General features: G+C 33.4%; 1 protein-coding gene across 1 annotated transcript; it reads left to right on the forward strand.

Moving 5' to 3' along the window:
- Positions 1–6,644: 6,644 nt before the first annotated feature.
- Positions 6,645–18,915, forward strand: LOC110094523 (WEB family protein At5g55860). Its single transcript, XM_020819769.2, has 3 exons — positions 6,645–7,121; positions 14,188–14,383; positions 16,747–18,915. Exons 2-3 carry the CDS (start codon positions 14,210–14,212, stop codon positions 18,541–18,543), a joined length of 1,971 nt encoding a protein of 656 aa, XP_020675428.1. The 5' UTR covers positions 6,645–7,121; positions 14,188–14,209; the 3' UTR covers positions 18,544–18,915.
- Positions 18,916–21,131: the final 2,216 nt, after the last annotated feature.

The raw sequence follows: 21,131 nt of genomic DNA on the forward strand, positions 1-21,131 counted from the left end.
ATATTTTGTTTTTAAAATGCTTTTCTCTCTCCTCAAAACGAGCTGATTTTCTTATATCATAAAGCTGATCGGCCCGGCCGATCGCCAGATCGTCCCGGGACGATCAGACCAAAATCGATCGTCCTGGACGGTTCCCAGAACTATTCTCAGGACGATATTTTGAACAGTACAGATCGGCCTGGACGATCTCACTATCGTCCCGGACGATCCTGGGAGGAAAATCTAAGTCAGAGAGGAACAGTAAGGGAACGAGGTCTCACATGTATCTTCATATCTTGAATGTTGTAAAATCCTAAATTTATACTCTTCTTAGAAGATAAAAAGCATCATGCTATTTAAAAATTTTATCCATCCAATCCACAATTATATATATGCAAATATGATTAGAGTGAACATTTTCCTATATAACAAACCAATTCAATGACTTAATTCCATAAAAATTAAGTGGCATAAAATAAAAGTGTATGGGTTCAACCATGGTCAAATAACAATTGAGCAAGTTTTATGATGTAATGCAATAGGGTCTAGTTTGGAAGGATTATTTATTTACTTATTAATTAATCTACCAGAGCCACTGATCTCATCTCAATAAATAAAAAAACAATGGAAGCCATCTCTAAATTCTTTTCTTTAATTTATAATTTTCATTCATTTCCCAAAATTCATATACAATAGTCAAGAGGTCAAACAATACATCAGATTATCATTTTAAGCTTCTGATTACAAAATAATAAATCAAACTACAAAATAAAAGAAAACATGAGAAAGCTCAATCTATCTCCCTCCACTGCAGAGCCCTACATGGGGTCTTGGTTGGGTACCCATTGGGTACCCACGCTCTGCGCTAGCGGGTTTTGCCCACCCACACCCACCTATGGTGACTTTCTGGATGTCATACCCACCCACACCCACCCACTTTCCGAGCTTATTGAATGCAGTCTGCCATAGAATAACGACCTTGAGATTTTTTGTCATTTTCTCTGACTGCAAACTTTCAAGTCACATATCAAAATTTATCATGATCGTGATGCGGTTCAGTGTTGCGCAATGTATTGTAAGGATTAATCTTATAATATAATGCATGTATATGATGATTAGTAATGTAAATTGGTTCTCCTTTGATGTTGAGTACCCACTCATACCCACCCACGAGGCTATGGGCGTGCCCATACCCACCCATGCCCATTGGGTATGGGTGGGTACGTGGGTGAGTATGGGTATAGGTACCCAATGCAGGGCTCTGCTCCACTGGATACTGACCCCTTATTAAAAACATACAAATATTATAATTAGTAGCTTAAAATGAGCAATAAAATTAGTGCTCATTTTATTTTGTAGTTTGATTTATTTTCAAACAATACTCATGGAGTAAGCAAACAATTTAGTAGGTTACCATATTATACAATTACAATCAATGCAAGATAGTGAAAACAATATATTTATGTAATCATTCAATCAACATCAATATGAACATGTAATAGTAAAAGCATGTAGCAGTCAATGTGAACCATGCTATATTATATGAGCAATAAAATTAGTGCACTTGTACATCTTATGAGCAGTGATAAGTAGCCATGCAAAGAACCAGTAGGACCTATCATTCCTACGCCTATCAATTATAAAATATTTTATTTATCGCTTTATAAAATTATTATAGTTGTCTTTATCATGTAAATGTCTTACAATATCAATATTAAATGCAACGTGAATTATGTATGTCATATAGTTCATGTGAATCATGTGTTCGTATATCTATCACATAAGTCATATCACTTGCATATACCAATCATATCATGTATCATATACTTGTCACATTATATCAAGTTGCACAAACTCAACATGCATAGACGCAATTCAATCAATTAAAGGCAAAAATGAAAAATCTATACTACCAACTTCTACCCTATTCATAATCAATTCATATAACTCTGATTACAATTCAATTCTTCTAACAACTCCTTTGATACCATAATTTGTTACACCCTATAATCTAATTTAGAAGAATTGTCTATTTATCTTTTTCATAATACACCAAAGCTTATATATTATCAATATAATTCAATGTATCCAGTCAAAGCATCTAACAATTATATATATCAAAATATTTCATTATATTCATTTTGTTAAAATTATGTATAAAATAATTAGAAGATCAATACAATTAATAATATATCAATGGCCTCTGACTTCAAAAGAATAAAAGGAAATACAAAGCAAAATCAAAAAGAAAACCTGAGAACATCTGTCAATCTCACTCCTCTTGATCCTGAACTATTACATGACCTGAAATCAATTAAAACCACATAATGAGCTTGTAAAGCCCAACATAAATCCAAAACTCGCTAAAAATTTTAATACAAGATCTAAGAAATCAATATGAATTAGGGCTGCAAGCGAACCAAATGTTCGATGAGCTACTCGTTGCTCGATTCGATTAAAGCTCGTTTGTGATCGTTTAATTAGCTAAACAAACAAACTTGAACAATATTTTAAATACTCAATTCTTAAATAAACAAACTTGAACACTAATGCGTTCGGCTCATTTATGTTTGCGAGCAACATCATTTGAAGTTCGTGAACAAGCTCGACATTAAGCTCAATAAGAAGCTCGATAAAAGCTTGATTCGTGTTCGATTTTGAACTCGTGAATAAGCTAGATAAAAATAATTAATATTTGACTATAAAATTAATAATATAAATAATCATTGCCTTTGTTACATAGACAATTGCTTTTATTATAAATGTGTTTGTTCATAGATATGTTCATGAACGTATTTGTTTGATAGTTAAAAAAAATCCATTAAATATGTTCGCGAACAAGCTCGATAAGCCCTAAACGAACGAACATGAACTGAACATGAACACTCATTAAACATGAACACAAACAATAAAGCTCAAACAAACATGAACCAAACTTGAACAAGCTAATATTAAATGAACACAAACATGAACACTCACATACTCGGCTCGGCTCGATTCGTTTGCAGCCCTAATATGAATGTTCATCTCAATGAATAGTCTCAGTAATGTTCAATATCATCAATGCTCAATTATCACTTCTATGATTCAATCAATATGATCAATAATGAGAAGTAGGAATCATTATACTTAAATCCGTAAATCGACATCTGTGCAAGGCTATAAATACATTGGTAAGCAGTAATAATAATCAATATCCATATCACTAGGATAATAAAAATATTAGAATAATAAATCCATACAATAAAAAGTAACTCATCGGTATTGAAATTATATGTGAGTCTATTGATGAATCATAAATATACATGTGTCATTCTCAATTTCATCACTATATATATATATATATAATCACTATTATCTATCATATATATTATACATCCAATGCAATTCATATGAAATATATGCATATACATTACTATGCTATCAATACATATATACATGCATTAGTATATATTTTAATAAGGCAGGTCATCCAGTTTTAATGTGATATTTTTATTCATTCATATAATAATCGATCATCTATTACAGGCTACAATCGAGATCACACCATAAATTAGGGGTGTAAGTGAGCCGAGTAAACTTGCAAGCTAGCTCGAGCTCATTAGTGGAGCTTATCGAGCCACGAGTTTGAGCTCCAGCTCAAGCCTGGCTTGACTCAAAAGTTTGTTGAGCCGCTCGATTAAATTAAAATATATTTAACTTAATTTAAAGTATTATTGTATAATGTATTTTAATAATTTTATATTAAAAAATAAATTCTAAAACAATTGAATTTTTAATTTAAAATTAAGAAATTGAGCTCAACAATCAAGCCGAGCTCGAACAATCAAGACGAGAGCTAGCTTATGAATTTTTTAACTAGTCAACCTCGAGCTTAATAAACGAGCTTGAGTCGAGCTCGAGCTCCATAACAACTAAACAAGCTTAGCTTGATTAGGCAGATGCTTGACTCGTTTACACCCTTATCATAAACTATCTTTAAAGGTAAGCCTGTTAGCCCACCCACCTATTTTAATAGACATCTCATATTAATTTATAATGTTAACAACCAATCTTCCTTGCTTATGAAAATATTATATTTATCTTATATCAATTGTAGCATTACCACTATACAATAACATTTATGAAATGCAATAAAATACTCAAATTTAAAAAAGGCAAGAGAATATATATAATATCTTATAACTTTAGAAAATCATAACTTCTAATTTATCGGATAAAATTCAATAATATTACAGTCAAAATATCTATAAAATTTGTATATATCCTATACGATAAGTTACATGATGAAAGTGCAGTAAATCAGGAAAAAAATATTTTTTTATCGATTTAGGAGAGAATAAATCCATCAAACTTAAAATCATTGAAAACTAAAATGAAATTTGGGTTACTTATAATAAAATTGACAAACGAAAAAGCCCCGAACACCCTTTTCTCTCCTCACTCTCTTTTCCTTCTTCTTCTCTGTGTCTCTCTTCCTTGCGCAACAAGTCTCGACTGGTTGGTTTTTAGTGCTTAGGCTTCAAATTATATATATATATATATATATAGTGGCCTAGCGCAGCAACGCTCAGATCCAGCGTCACAACGCTGCATGTTGAATATAGAATTATTGTAAAACAGAGCGTCATGCTCCTGAGCGGTCATTTTCAGTGCTACGGTGCTCCATATCATAGTGCCATTGCGCTCTTGTTCAAATATAAATTCAAAAATTTAACACTTTTTGTATTTTTGGGTTATTACATTACTTTTGTAATTTATCATGTATACTAGTGTCATATGCATATGTAAATAATGTAAGCAAGATGTGACCTCCAACTAATTATGATACTTTTCCTATATCAATCATGTAGGCTAACCCTATAGGAATTAGTTTCAAACATATAAATTCTATTTCTAAGAATCATTTTTATCACAAGTCATCAGTCAAATGTCTTTCATGTAAAAAGTCATCACTTTATGTCTATCGACGAATCATATCATATCAATCGGTCTTCATATACCTCTCTTTTTCATATCACTTAGGATTACACTATAACTTTTATTTAAAGAAAAGTTAATCAGCTCACCATCATGTATTGAATAACATTTTTACAACCAATCTGAATCATTTAGTATTTTTTAGCTATCATTTCTTTCTTTTACACACACTTTATATCATATAAATTATAGTAGCTAATACCACATATCATTAATTCAATTTCCAATATACTTATTAGCATGCATATAGTATGTCAAAAATGCAATTATATTAAATGAATAGTAAATAAGTGCATAGCGTGTATTCCATGTCTAAATGCAATACATTTATTTCTGATTATTTTATAATTAATATTATTCATTTAAAATGATATATAAGCAAAATTACACAGTAAAATTTTAATATCAACAAGTCAAAATGCTCATGATGATGACGACTATCACATATAAAAAATTACGTGATGGAAAATTCCTATAACGAGAGATATTGTATTTCAGTTAAATTTAGGAGAGATAGAATCCTAGAAAATCAGAACCACTGAAAGCATAAATAGGATTCATGTTGCTTGCAACAATCATCACACTTTTCTTAATTGGATTGTCAGAAAATAATGATTAAGAATGAGCTTTCTTTCTCTCTATTTCTCTTCTCCCTTTCTTCCATGGGAAGACATGCAAATGAAAGAGGGATGGTTGGGGTGTTGAGTTAATGAAATGAATTGAGATATTTTAATATTTAAATACCACCATTCCAATATAGCGCCTCGACGCTTAAGCTCACAGTGTTGCTACACTCCACGAGAATCTTCTAGATTCTCCCAAAATATCTTCTCCTGAGACTCCAAACTGGGCTGAGCTACCTAGCGCCATAACACACACTCCCCAATTTTTGTCCATTTTTTCATTAGCAAAAAGCCGGGGTGCCACGAACCTCAACACTGCGGAGCCTATAGAACAATTTTTGAAAATTACGCTATTACATATGCTAAGTTTGGGTATGATTTATTCTAGGTTCGAACATGGCTTGAACATTGTTTGATCATGATTATAGCACCTAATATGATGTTTAATGCACTTTGAGGTTTAAATTTTAATGCACAAATAATATTCGAAACTACTATCATAATTTAGTACCTTATTCATGTTTTAAACCTAAATTGTCCTTTATTCTCCTTCTTATTATATTTCGTAATTATTAATGATGAATGCTTTTCAAATTTGAATAACCAAAAATATAAGATCACTAATCATGACTAAAATATGGTTGGAACATAGAGACTTCTACTGTTGCAGACCGACCACATCAACTCTGAGATCACAATAGAAGTGGTACTAGTTTGATGGACATTCAAGAATCTTAGTTGTTCAAAAGTTCACATAAATTATATAATTATATCTATTAAAATTAATGAATTTAAAATAATTTGAAATTAAAATTATATGAGAAAATGTCATGATGTTATGAAATAAATTATATTAAAATGTAAGAAATTTATTATTTATATTTTAAAATTAAAGAACTAATTTTAAAATAAATTAAATAATTTTAAATGACTTTTTTATTTAGATTGGGAACATAAATCCCCTAAATAAAAAAAACTAAAATTAATAATTATGATTAAAATCAAAATTTTCAAAAACCTCAAAATTCATTGCGATCCATTTTACAAACATCCCCTAAAGCCCATATCTTTTTGCACTCTCAAAATGGTCAGACGTCTTCGATCCTCGAGTTTTCCCTCTCACGTGACCCATTCGTCCGCTTAATCTGTTAAACCCTAAAAACGCCCCGGCGGGGAGATTCTTCTGGCCGCCGCCGTTCGCCGCAATCCTCCCATCCCATGTTACCATTTTCTTTCCCCTCATATCATATCGCGTTGGTCAAGAGATCGTCCTCGTTCTTGTTCCTAACCCTAACCGTCGTTTTCTGCGGTTCCACACATGCCACATGGCAGCCGATCTCATGCTTCTGCCTGTCTCCGAAGTTTTTGCAGTGGTTTTACTGTATTTCGTCTCTCCTGGACTCTACTGATGGTTTTTGGCTTAATTAAAGCATCCTTATCCGCTTGCATCCTTTCCCTTCTTCTGAAAGTTGGTGGCAGTGTTACTTGTAAGATTGAGGTCCAGTAGAGGCTTTTTAGTTTTTCCTGAGGTTGAAAAAAGTAAGTATTCACTTCATCCACTAATTCTGATTATGTTCTTGCCGTTCTTTTTTCTTATTTTCCCCATTTAATTATTCCCTGATACAGAATGTTCATTATTTTTCAGTAGCTCGTAAGATATGATTGTGAGGTGGCTGTTGATTGTCAAATTTGGTTTTCTGTTCTTTCTATGTTAGTCACCCTGCTTGCATGTAGTTTAAATTGATAGTGGATCGTTATATTTAAGAGAGAATGGTAACTTTCCATGATTTATATGGTTTGGAAAGTGATATTTTGATTATTAATGCTGTTTCGCTAGTTTAACTTTATTTTATGAGTAACGATGCACTTGTTTTTGGTAATGGCTCAGTAGTTTATAGCGTAGAAATTAGAATGGAAGAAATTTATTTAAATATTGTGAGGGCAATATATTGGAAGATGCTATTACTTGAAAAAATTAACAATATTGATATGCTTATTGGCAGTATAAAGATTCCTATCACGATTAACTGTTTGTACAAAAAGCAATAGTTTTTGAATTCCTATAGTAACACTTCTTAAATAACCATATTCTCTCTGTTTTGTTTTTAGGTTAAGAAAAAAAAATCGTTGATTTTGGGGAAAATGATGCTCAAAGTTGATTTAAATAGATAGATGACTGGCATTCATTTTGAGTTTTAGTTATCAATGGCAAAAAATGGAAGAGACTTCATATTGATGTAAGAGGCAAAAAAAATGGAAGAGACTTCATATTGATGTAGGAGGCAAAAAAATGTAAGAGACTTCATATTGATGTAAGAGGCAAAAAAATGGAAGAGACTTCAAAAAAATGGAAGAGACTTCATATTGCTCTTTATCTATTTTTTAACTACAAACTGTGCATTGGGTTGTTCAATCATTTGGGCTTGGTTGTATCCCTAGTATCCTTGGAGATTATTTTCAAAAAACTTTGGAATCATGCTAGTTATATTAATTTGACAAGTTATGAGCATATCATCATCATCATTAGTCTTATCTCAATTACTTGGAGTTGACTTTATAAATCTTCATTTTTCATTAGTTATTGTTGAGTGCTATAGAAGGGTTTTACCTATTTTTCACAAATTTTTTATGAACAACTTCTATCCACGTTACCCATTTTCCTTTATAATTCTTCAATCATAACTTCGTCTACTCAATTGGCTTATTTTCTACCCCTCATTGGACATGTTCATACCACTTAAGTTAATTTTCATTAACATTATTTTTAATAGATATTTCTCTATCCCTTTAATATAATAATTCGAACCAGCGTAACATTATCCTTTATAATTTGTCAAATTTATTTTAGCATTCTCATTTTTGTCTTGCTCAACTTTGCTATCAAAATTTTTTTGTTGCCCACCTAATTATATTTTTTATTACATTTAGCTTGGATTCTCCATAATTCTCTCTTATTGCATAATGCTTCTAAGATGATTCTCCATTTTGACCACTGACTCATCCTTAACTCTAAATTATATTATTAACTATGCCATCACCTCTTTATATAATAGATCCAAGGTATTTAAATATATTTCACTACATATTACTTTATTTTTGAATAATATTTACTACTAATTAAATTATAAATTATGGTCTATTTTTGTTCTATTAATTCTAAGATATTTATATTCTAAATATTCTTTCCATTGTTTTTTTTTAAATATTTTTATTTCCATAGTTTTATCTTTCACTTATTCTTAGAAAAAGATCTCATTGATTAAAATTATGCCATTTGCAAAATGTGTACATCAAGACACTTCACTTTGGATATCCTATTCAAGCATCTCATAACCACTAAATGTCTATCTTTGATCACTCCATGATGGCTTTAAAATTAGTTGACACTCCATATATATATTTGTCTTTAGTAAGTGATAAACAATAGGCACATAGTGTTTTCTCATCATCTATGTCTTCTATTGACACTTTTATCATTTTTTAATAAATGATGTGCCTAAAAATAGATGCTATTTATTTATAGTCTAATTATTGAAGATCAAGATGATACCATGGAGTCATGGGGATTTCTTTGACAACTTCGTCAGGCTACTATTTAAGGAACTATTTTGATATTGTATGCTTATAACATTATCAATTATTTTCACAGTATTATTCATGGCACTACAATGTTATCGTTCCCATTATTGTGGAGGCATTGCTCCTTGTATTGTAGTAGTCCTATATTTTAGTTTTTAATTTAGATTTATATTTTAATCATTTTTTTGTTTTCTGAGAATTTGGCTTTAACGAGTGTCTACATTTATTACGTTTAAGTCTTGGCTTTCTATAAGTTTAATATTCATCATTCGTTGTGGTTGAAAGTAATATAATGGTATATAGGTTTAGGTTTGCAATGGTTTGCATACTTCTAGAAATTGAGAGGTTCTTTCTTCCTTAGAGGATTCCAAGAACTCATTTAGCATGAAGCAAGAACATAATTTTACCCTTTGAAGCATTTACAAGAAACATCAACCTATTCTATATCAAATATATTTCTTCTGACTTTACTAATATATACTGATATTACAGTTCTAATATGTGAGATGATGGTTGGATTCAATGTATTGCTAGATCAAACGATGAGCACATTTTTAGTATGAGTGGCTTGAGTTATTGGAAAAATGATGGGCTAAATGGCATTTGATAAGGTTTCATATATCTTAAAAAAATTCACTTTGATCAGCACAAAGCTTGATGCAATGTTTGTTTTGGAAAATTTCATTATTAATTTTAGAATCATTCACAGTCTAATTTAACTAACTCATAGTTAAATTGAGGGTCTTGACAAGATGAACCCAACAATAACCAGGGTGACTCCCAGATTAAGTATTTGAAAGATAGTAAAAAACTTTGGGGCATTAATTGGAGGAACAAATTGCATCCAAATCTTGCGTACTTATAGTCAAAATGAGCGACTCGATGAGACAAATCAAACAAACCTAAGATCACTTGATTTTGAGGCCATCGACGTACTTAATGATGAATAGATGGTCTATTATCAAATGTTTCAATATGAGACATTTGATAGTGTTATGGAATTATGGCTAAATTTGTTAAAATGCCCACTTTAAAAGTATTATAAATAGACATTCATTCTCTATATGAAGGTGACCTAGACTTGAATTTGGAGAGCTTGGTGATATGAAGAATTTAAGAGCTATACTTAACTTAACATTCAACCTGACGATTATCACCAGCCACTAGCATTGCTTGATTGTCATTGTCTGACCATCATTGTTTGATTTTCATTATTTGATCGTCGTTGTATGGCTTCCATTGTTTAATTGCCATCACTAACTGCCATCATCAGGCTGGCATCTCCTAACCACTATCGCTGTATGTCTAGCATCCTCTCACATTTATAAAATTACAAACTTGTTTTACATACTTTATAATCCCATCTTCAATTAAAGGGAAGAGCATACTTTTGTAACCTATTTATATAATTGATCATTTTATTTGGGTCACGCCTTGTGATTTTTTTCTACACTTTTTGGTGTCTATTGCATTCTTTATTATCTATGTGTTTGTTGGATCTTCGTGAAAAGTTAAGATGTGAAACTATATTTCTATCACAATGAATTTGAAAATGACAATCGGCAAAGGTCATCTCAGGTTAAAAGATTATAGATTGATACATTGGTATGAAAGATATAGCTATTAGGTTTTTGGCTAATAGTTTAGAATTTGAGGTGACTAGTGCTTTATGATAAGAAAATATATGACAATTTAAAGAGTAATATTAAAAATAAAAATAAAACCTATTGTGCCTAGATCTTGGTTTTGAGTTTACAAGTTTGTACAAACAAAAAGGTTTAATGTGTCAAAAATTAGAATGCCAAGGCAGAATAAAATTATATTAAAAATCTTGTGAGAGTAGCAAAAGGATAATGTAATTAAAAAATATATTTACATTGCTTACTATTGAAATAAGCATGATCATTGTTAAGATTGGGGAAAACGTTGTTAAAGGGCTCACCGATACTTTAAAACCAAATGATCCTATCGTGGCTTTAAACTTTAATCAATGAATTGTGGATTACTAAAGGCAACATAGTTTATTCTGGTAAGTTGTTTTTAATGATGATTTATATTTACACGTGTTTCTGTATGTTTTCTGTGGTTTTATTACTTATATCTTGCTTTTTTAAGTTCCTGAAATATGCAATGCTTAGTGGGAAGCAACCTTTTTGGCAGATTCTCCAATGTTTAGTGCAATTTGATTTGGTTATAAATCTAGCTGATGTATATAAGTTTTCAATATCAGTTTAGTAGCTATCCATCAATTAAATTGATTCAATAAATAAGCAAGTGATGGAAAAATCTTGCTGGCATCTTTCTCGTTAAAGATAAAATAATCAACATGCGTTGTTTCATCATGTACTATAGAGAGAAGAAATAAGATCGATAAGGCTAGGTCATACATGTCTATGGTACAAAATAGTGTGCACTATGGCACATCCTTGGGGTCATTTGCTTGGTGCAGTGCATATGTTCAAAATGATGCATGCTATTTGTGCCACAAGAGCAATAACGCATGGTGTAAAACATACATGGCGCGCACTATTTTATTTTGTTTTCAATTTAAGATTAATATTTATGTTTATATTTATTAATTTTCTGATTTATTTAATAACTTAATAGTGCCACCATTATATGTAAATGTGCCTTAATTAAAAAAAAAGGGCATAAGTTATTTAGAAAATATCTTTTATGTTTTATTGAATCGGTTGATGCCACATATGTGTTATTTGTTGTTTACTATTTCATTCACACATTTAAAAGAAAGGTAAAAATATTTGAATACATACTTGCTTATAAGTATTTGAAAAAATATAGTTCAACCCACAAAAAAAGATATTACTTGAAAATATGTAATATTGACAAATAAATGTGATAATAATTATAGGACATGTATTTTTTGTGGCAAATGAAGAGGATTATGAATTATGAGATGATGTTGATGAAGAAAATGGGGCTTTTTTATATTTGATGATGATGATGTCTGACTCCTCTTAAGAAGATTACTTTAATTTCAGACAGAAGTAATAGACTTGAAAAAATGGTTATAATGTTTTGAATTTTGAGTGATTGAGGTGTTGATTAATTGAATTTAAACATCACTTTGGATATTTTTATTATCATGATGATTTATCTTTCTTTTTAATGATATTTCATATTAATATATGAAGAAATTGTTTAGAGAGAAATTCAAATTCTATTCCATCCTTGGAATCATTACATATATATACATTCTAGGAGAATAAATAGAAAAAGGAAAGACAACTGGATCCCTTGGTTGCGTGATTCAGCAATATATATTTTTATTTATAGTTATATAATATTGTGCGCTATGTTTAAAATTGCGCGTCTCGAGTTGTGTGCTATGCGATATGGCTCTATGGGAAACTTTGCACTATGCTGCACCATTCACCATTGATAAAGTATGGGCTAGGTAAAAAAAAGATGTTAAATGGATTGGAGGGGTTCACCAATACTTAATACCAAATGGTCTCAATGTCACTTAAACTTGAATCAGTGAATCAACCCAATTTGATATGGCAAGGTGTTTTTGTATCAGAATTCTATATGTGCGTCTTTCTATATGCCCTTTTTTTTCAATTTAATTATTTCTATGTTTTCACTTGAAGTTCCTCAAAATGTTGCATTGTGTGGGGAAGTAACCTTCTCAGTGGGTACTGGCATATTCTATCATAGGTTTAAAATTGCGCAATTGTGCAACAGAGGCGCGCCTCAGCTTCCATGAGGCGTACGCCTCACCACTGCCTCCTATTGCGTATGCCTTGAGGCGTTTTTTTCAGGAATTGCGCAGAGGCGCGCCTCAAGGCGCGCCTCTTATTGCGCAATTTTAAACCATGATTCTATGCAATATGATTTGTTCTTAATCTTGATGACTTGCGTTTCATGAGCGAGTCCTCAAATTAAATTGATTTATCTTGTTTAGAATCTTTGTATTGTTTTGATTGATAATTTTTTAAGGAACAATGCTTATCAATCGAACATGCTAAAGTAGTGAAGTGCAATGCATTGGCTCAAGGTTTAAGATTGCACAAGTGGTTCAAGTGTTTTTTGTCTGTAAGGCGAAGCATTTTTAGGTGTGAACCTCATACTCAACAAATTGTGCAAGTAATAAGAATTGTACACACATCAAAGTATGAACTAAAAAATAAAATTAGTTTTTTAACTAATTAATATATTAAAAAGTAGCCCATTAACATTCGAATATAGTGAGTCAGAAATTGCACAACACATCAAGTAACAAGTTAACATCCCAACATCAAATAATGAAGTAAGAAGTGTTATATAAACATCGAAGTAAGACTTTCTTGTGGAGGAAGTAAACTTGGCAAGGAGGCGGCGAGGAAGGAGATGGGTGGTAAAGTGTGTGTGGAGGCATGGAGGAGGGATTGCGGGAAAGCAAAGGTGCTTTGGTATTGACTATCCTATGAGATTGAGTGTGTGTGTGACTATTATTCGGGTAAGTAGAACTGTTTTATTAAGTTTATATTTCTCATATTTGTTTTTTTATAAATATACCCTAACTATAAATTGTGCACATTTCACCAAAACTAATGTGAGGCATGCCTGATTTGACCGCATTGTGAATTTTCCAAAAAAAAACAGTTGAGACGTGCATCATCTTGTGCAATTTCAAACCATGCACCATCCATTATAAACTCGCATTCAATCTTGAGTTGTGCCTGTGCGCTAAAATTGTAATTTACATGTCACTGGCTGAAGATGTCTAATATTGATGCGATGAATTTAACAAGGCTGCTTAGTAATTACTAATAGAAATTCAGCTTCATCATTAATTACCCGCTTAGATCTTTTGCACATCTTTCTTGTTCTCGTTGACATTTTTTTACTATTGTGGAGCAAATGCATATAATTGTTCTTATATTTTTGAATAGCTGTTCCATAAGTTTCAACTTTGCATTTAAAGCTTTATTTTAGTTCCAGGATAGCATTAACCTATTATCTGGCTCTTAGACTTCATCTCTGTTTGATTTTGTTCTCTCTTCTTTTTGCATGCTTGTAGGATTCCAAAATAAGAAACAAACATGATGGGCATCAAGGCTCAGCCAGCTTCTACTAATTCACCCAAAAAAGAGGTGGGAGAGATAGACACTAGGGCACCCTTCGAATCTGTCAAAGCTGCTGTCAGCTTATTTGGTGAGGTTGCATTTTCTGGTGATAAATCAACTTCAAGAAAGCAAAAGAGTCCATCATATGAGGTAAACTTTGCGAAATGGTTTGTCTAACTTTCCCTTTGTTTATTCAATATCTCCATGAATTTTATTGTACGGTATTACCAGCAATTTGACTGTGTAAGCAAGTTAACAAATTACTCAATAATAGAAATATTGATAAAAGTAACCAGGTGGAAATTGTTGTCTGTGAATCTTTCAAATCTATTTCTATACTCTTTGGATACATAAATCAATACTTGCTAATCTCAATGTGATATTTTGGATATGCAGCTGCGATTTTAAAGGTATGTTCTCCACCATGTGCTGTAAAATTTTTATCTCCATTCTTTGTTTTGGCATTTCTCCTATAAAGTAGATGCAGCTAGTGTTGTAACTTGCTATGTGACTGTATAATTCACATACATGCATTGCGGTGGGAACTAGTCCTAAGAGGTTGCTGAGTAATGAAATCCTACGAATTATTGGACTGATTTTGTTTATGCATGGGCTCTTAGGTGGTTTGGGATTGTTCAAAAAAGTTTAGCAAATACACAATATAAATGGTAGATAAAATCAACGTGTAGGGATTGAGAGCAAAAGTGGATATGTTAAAAGCAACATGAATAGTAGAAGTACAATAAAATTTGCACAAAATAAATTTAAAATATGAAACAGCACTTAATAGTAATGAATGAATGATGAGAATTCTTGCAATAATTCTGAAAGATGACAACATGCTAACTATATTCACAGTAACGTACCAAATAACAGCACTGTCTTCTGTTGATTGAACGATCTTACAAGGCAAGAGATAACAAGAAAGAATATATGATGCTTAATTGTAGAACTAGTAGATTGATACTCATTTGGGATATGGCTAATGATGATCCTGCTGATGGATACTCTTAGTTTGCAAACCTGTAGATTTTGTGTTCGACTGTTTGTACTGTTCTTTGGTATTGGATTGTGATTATAGTTGGCATGGTTATTTATTCCCTTGAGAAGAACTTGCGAAACTTGTTGCTTGTACTACTTGATAAGAGAAACCAAAGCTTTTTTCATTGAACCATAAAAAAAATAATGGCATAGTGTTACCTCATGCCTTCCGAAATTGCTCAGTCAAAAGAATTGGCTAGTTTGATGGGCCTTTGCTGTGTAGTGCAAATAGAATTTGTTTTCTCTCCATTGTCGTTTGTATTGTTTAGAAAAAAAATCTCTTCCTGGAAGAATATATTTATGTTTTTTTTTTCTTCTTTGAAACTCATATAGGGCTTCTGTCTGCTCTCTCTGTTTTTACAAACACCTCATTGCTTTGCTAACTGAACGCCCACCCTTAAGACTGAGATACCTGCGGGATTTTACCAGTGAAATCTTTTAGAAAAAGTACTTGCTAACAATTGTTGGTAGGTTTCATTTATTGGTAACATTAATTTATATCATAAGAATTTGTGGCTTCACCAAACAATCTCCATTGTCAATATGGATCTTTGTCTCTTCCTATTATATCATTAGTAACTCTAATTATATTGCAGTGGCTAACTCTAATTATATTGCAGTGGCATTATTGTTTTCTTTTTTTTTTATTCTTACAAACTATTTTTCTCAATTCTTTTGCGTAACATCTGTGACATTATTTCATTTTTTGTTTCATGAGCTAAAAATCAGCATAGTTTCTTCTAATTTGGCATTAGATTGATCATTGATTGATAAACTTTCTATCGTCTGTTCTAATTTTGATTTATTAGAACTTAAAAAATGATACCTGAAATTTAAATTATTGCAACTGTCTTGCTTGGGTGTGAAGCAGGCATTTCTTTCTAACAGAAAATATGCACACGGAATGAAAGAATAGTTTTTTAGTTTGATTTTGGTTTTACTCGGGCTAAATAAGACCTTGAGGGGATTTAACAATGCCAATTTTTACTTTAATGCTGCTTTTTCTTTCATGCTACAAATATTTGGCTTCAGTCAGTCTCAATTTAAGTCAATTATAATTTAAGCAAGACATGAAATAGTTATATCCAAATGGAATTAATCAACAAGCATAAACTACTTTTGTAGCAAAAGCACTTCAAAGGAGAAAATTGAGTTCAAAATTATGCCTCTGACAAGTAGAACTTAATTATGAAGGCAACAGTTACTTTTGTAATTCGATGCTCATGATCTTTATGACAATCTAATAATGAGTCAATTCTCACTAGAACTTCGAGCATTAAAAGATAGTTTTGACCTCCATAGTCCATAGTTTGTAGCATGAGATTATGAGTTTTTTTTACTTGATTTGGATATCTGCCTCTGCCTCTGCCTTTGCCTTTGCCGAATGCTTTCTTTTCTGCATGCTGATGATTTTACTTTCTGATTGAATTATTTTTGAAGTTATTATTGATAAGTATTTTCATTTGTAATAGAAAACATTAGCAACAGAGACTAAACTCCATATAGCCCAAAAGGAGCTAAACAAGTTTAAGGAGCAGCTGCATAATGCAGAAACAACAAGGGTTCAAGCACTTGCTGAATTAGAAAAAGCTAAGGAAGCAGTTGAGGAGCTGACACAAAAACTGATTACAATCAATGAGTCTAAGGAGGAAGCATTAAAAGTAACAGAAGCTGCAAAAAGCCAAACAAAGCTACTTGAACAGGAAAGCCCTATGGACCATTCTGAAAAGGATGTTTCCTGGAAGAACGAACTTGATAGTGCCAGAGAGCAGTATGCAGCTGCCCTCTCCAAACTGGATGCAGCAAAGCTGGAGCTTAGGAGGATCCGAAAGGAATTCAATACGTCAATGGATGCTAAAGTCACTGCCATCCACCAGGAATTCGAAGCAAAGCAGCTCTCTGATGCCAATAAAGAGAAGGCCGCTCAACTTGCTAAGGATATTGCAGCTGTGCAGGAGTCACTTGTGCATGTGAAACTTGCTACTGAACAAGCCCAACAGGATGAGTCAAAAATCCGTTCAGAAAAGGAGACCAGTAGACAGTCTTACAAGCTGGCCATAGAGGAGAATGAGGCCAAATTGGCCTCTTTAAAGAAAGATTTTAATCCTGAACTTCATGAAGACCTAAAGAAGAAGCTGGAGGAGACTGAAGCTCAAATTGATGCGATTCAGAAGCAAATGAAAGAGGCGAGGGCATCAGATATAGAATCTATTGCCACAGTGACAACTGAGCTGGATGGTGCAAAAGAGTTTCTTCAGAAAGTCGTAGAGGAGGAAACCTCTCTCAGGAGTGAGCTGGAGTCATTGAAGCTGCAGCTGGAAATTTTGAAGAAGGAGAATTCTGAACTTCAAGTTAAGGATGCAGAAACTGAAGCCCTTGCTTCAAATCTTCATTTGAAGCTTCAAAAATGCAAGTCTGAACTCGAGTCTGCCATGCTTGCTGAGTCAAAGGCAAGCTCAACTTCTGATGATCTAACATCAGCCCTCCAGCAGTTGTCTGCGGAGTCCTTATCTGCACAGAAAGAAGCTGAAGAGACGAAGATGAAGGCTGATGAGTTGAGGAGTGAAGCTGAAGCAGCCAAGATTACCTTAGCAGAGGCAGAGGTGAAGCTGCAGGTTGCCTTGAGAGATGCTGAAGAGGCAAAGGCGGCAGAGACAAGGGCCCTTAATCAGATCAAGGAGCTATCAGAAAAGGCCAATGCAGTCCGGTCCTCGACCTCAGAATCTGGCGCAAAAATCACAATCTCCAGGGAGGAGTATGAGTCTTTGAGCCGGAAGGTCGAGGAGTCAGAGAAGTTGACAGAGATGAAAGTTGCCGCCGCAATGGCTCAGGTGGAAGCTGTGAGAGCTAGCGAAAATGAGGCAATCAAGAGGCTGGAGGCCGTCCGGAAGGAGATTGAAGACTTGGGGTTGGCCGCAGAAGATGCGCTGAAGCGAGCAGACATGGCAGAAGCAGCAAAGAAAGCTGTAGAGGGAGAGTTGAGGAGGTGGCGTGAGAAGGAGCAGAAGAGAGTTGCTGAAACTGCAACGCAGATTCTAGCTGAGACCACCGCGCCCGGTTCTGTCCAATCTACACCTCCAAGGGCTAAAATTCCAAAGGCGAATCCACTGCCACCCTTGGACAAAAATGAGCGCAAGGAGAACAGGACACCCACAAAGAAGGCTCTGATTCCAGTTCTTAGTGGCATGTTCAACAGGAAGAAGAGCCATGCTGATGGCGGCGGGTCGCCGTCCTTTACTCAAACTGAGAAACATGAGAAGCATACATGATTGCTTCCTATTTCATAATCTCAGAATTTCCTCTGGGATTGATTTAGTTTGATTTTGGTCAAGACCTGAATCAAGAATGTGACTGGATGGGCCCTGTTTATGTATAGCTCAAGCTGGGTGAGCTTGTTTCACATGCTCTTATTTTTTCTCCAGAACTGTAATCAGATGCCTTAACTGCAGCCACTGCAGCTCTTCCTGTGCTTCTGGTTGTTTATGTAATGCCTGGGAATGAATTTTTTTTCTTTCTGGACAATCTTGTACCTGATTCAAGTTTCCATCTGTATGGTATTTCATCATCTATAACTCTTCTGTGATGCTTTTGTGTTAAACGATTTGAGAATGACTTTAAATTTATGTGAATCTTTTGAAGTATCTTTCACTTTACGTGTAAATAATGTGGACATGCCATTGTCAGATTGATGGCCCAGCCATTGAGAAATTATTTTGTGCGGAAGTTGGACACAGTTTTATGTTCGGAGGCGAATCAGGTGCAGCTACATCAGCAGTACCGAGCCTCGGTACTGAGCGGTAATGAGCAGTGCCAAGTCGCGGTACACAACGATGGGGTGATGTGAATAATTTTTTCCAACCATCAGGATAAATCTCAGTCGCCCGGCTTCAATCACATGGAATCAATGGGTTTGTGCTATGCTGATGTGGAAGTTCTTGCATAATATGAGATGTAGAAAGGTGCTGGTGCATAGTGTAATTAATGATTTATAGTTGTTTACACATGTAGTGCCCATGGCATCCAAATATGACTTGGGATGTTGGCTCGGTATGCCCAAAGTATGTGCTGCCTTTTAGCTTTGATTGATGTAATTGATGTGGAATGCTAGATGGGCCTTCTTTTATCATTGGTGGCAGGGAATAAAATGCCAAGTTTGATGGATGTAATAGGTACTGAATGAAAGTAAAGAATTAAGGCTCAAGATAGTATAGCATCAGTGTATAAGTCAGTATTTGATATAATATATACTTTTTATTTATTGAGTCATTTTCTATATTAGGTGTATGTTGGTTAAGCAATCGTGCACACATAGAAGGGGAGTAAAATTTAATATTTAAAACTTTTTGTTAAGCATATTGTACAATCCAATTCGTAATGTACGATCTATTAAAATATAAATTAATTTAAATATTTAATCAAATGAGATTAAATTAAATTGGGCTATAACTAGATCTGTCAATTTAAAATAAATTAATTGTATAATAGTATTATATAACCACCATATCGCACAGAACGATCAACTAGAGGTGTCAATTTCTGACATGACCCAAAAACCTGACATGAAAAATCTAGGTTCAGTCAACCCGTGAAAGAAACAGGTCAGATTTGGGTCTAATTTGTAGACACGTTTATATTTCGTGTTGGGTTAGGGTCAACCCGTCAACCCACGGGTTGACTTGAATAACCCGTGAAGCTCTTATGGTTATATGTGGATTATTATAATGACTGAGTTTGATTGTTCGAGGCATCGAGATTTCGATCTTCCGTCAAGGCGTCAATTCGTTCCACTCTTTTGTCTTTTCCTGTTTTAGGGTTCCATTACTCCTCGCTCTCTCTAGGCAGTCTAGGGTGAGGAGTTGGAGGTCTCTTAATATCTTCTTCTCTTGACCTCTCGGCTATGGTGAATCGTCTGGCTTCTGAATTCCTCCTTGAATCCTCTTCCTTCTCGGTTGTGACTTATAACGGTTGGTAATATCTTGAATAAATCTTTTTTTTTTTTTGGACTATCAATGTGATGGTGGTTTTGATTTTCAATTTCTATTTTAGATTATGTTATTTTTTATGTAGGATTTGTTCTTTCATTTTTCCCTAATTTGGTCGGTGTGAGATTGTCAGTGTGACGGTGTTTCTGGACTTTCCTGCTTCCGTATGAGTTATGAGTGTATGACCGACAAACCGAGCTTTTTGTTACTAGTCGGCTATGTCGCACACCTGCACGGTTTGATTAGGGCTTGCTGCTGTTACATAGTTAGAGTGTAGTTTAGTGTTGTACTATTGCAGTGTTGCTCTTGCTATTGAGATTAGGGCTTAAGCCTCTTGGAGTTGGCGGCTTGCTTCCTGCAGCCTGTTATGTTGCAAAAAATAGAAAAAGTGGACTACTTAGGATGTGATATAATAACTATAATTTTAGTTATAAAAGTCATATTATCTCTACTATTATAATATTATACTGTTATGTAGACATGTAGTGTTATCATGTTATGGAATATGAATAATAATTTTGTATTGATTGCCTATTTGGGCAATGGGCTATGAGTTATTGAGATTTATATGGCGATGATATAGAATTTGGTGAAGTTATGCATCAGTTGCGACACACAGTTAGATGCAACCGAGTTATAAATTGGTAAAAGACCAAAAGAAATTTACATTGGGTTGAGCAGATACTATTTAATTGAATATAAAATTACTAATTTGTAACCTTGGATGGCACACTTTCTGTTATTGCTACAGCTGATGTTTCTTAGCTAGGTTCACCCTGAGCCAACGGCTTTGGTTGCTAGTAGTCAACGAATTGTTGCTTTTATTTGTTGTTTTCTTTTTGCATTGCAAGTTAAATTATGTCTAGATTGAAAGA

Source organism: Dendrobium catenatum, unplaced genomic scaffold (assembly GCF_001605985.2).
Source record: "Dendrobium catenatum unplaced genomic scaffold, ASM160598v2 fragScaff_scaffold_1076, whole genome shotgun sequence".
Taxonomy (NCBI): Eukaryota; Viridiplantae; Streptophyta; class Magnoliopsida; order Asparagales; family Orchidaceae; genus Dendrobium; species Dendrobium catenatum.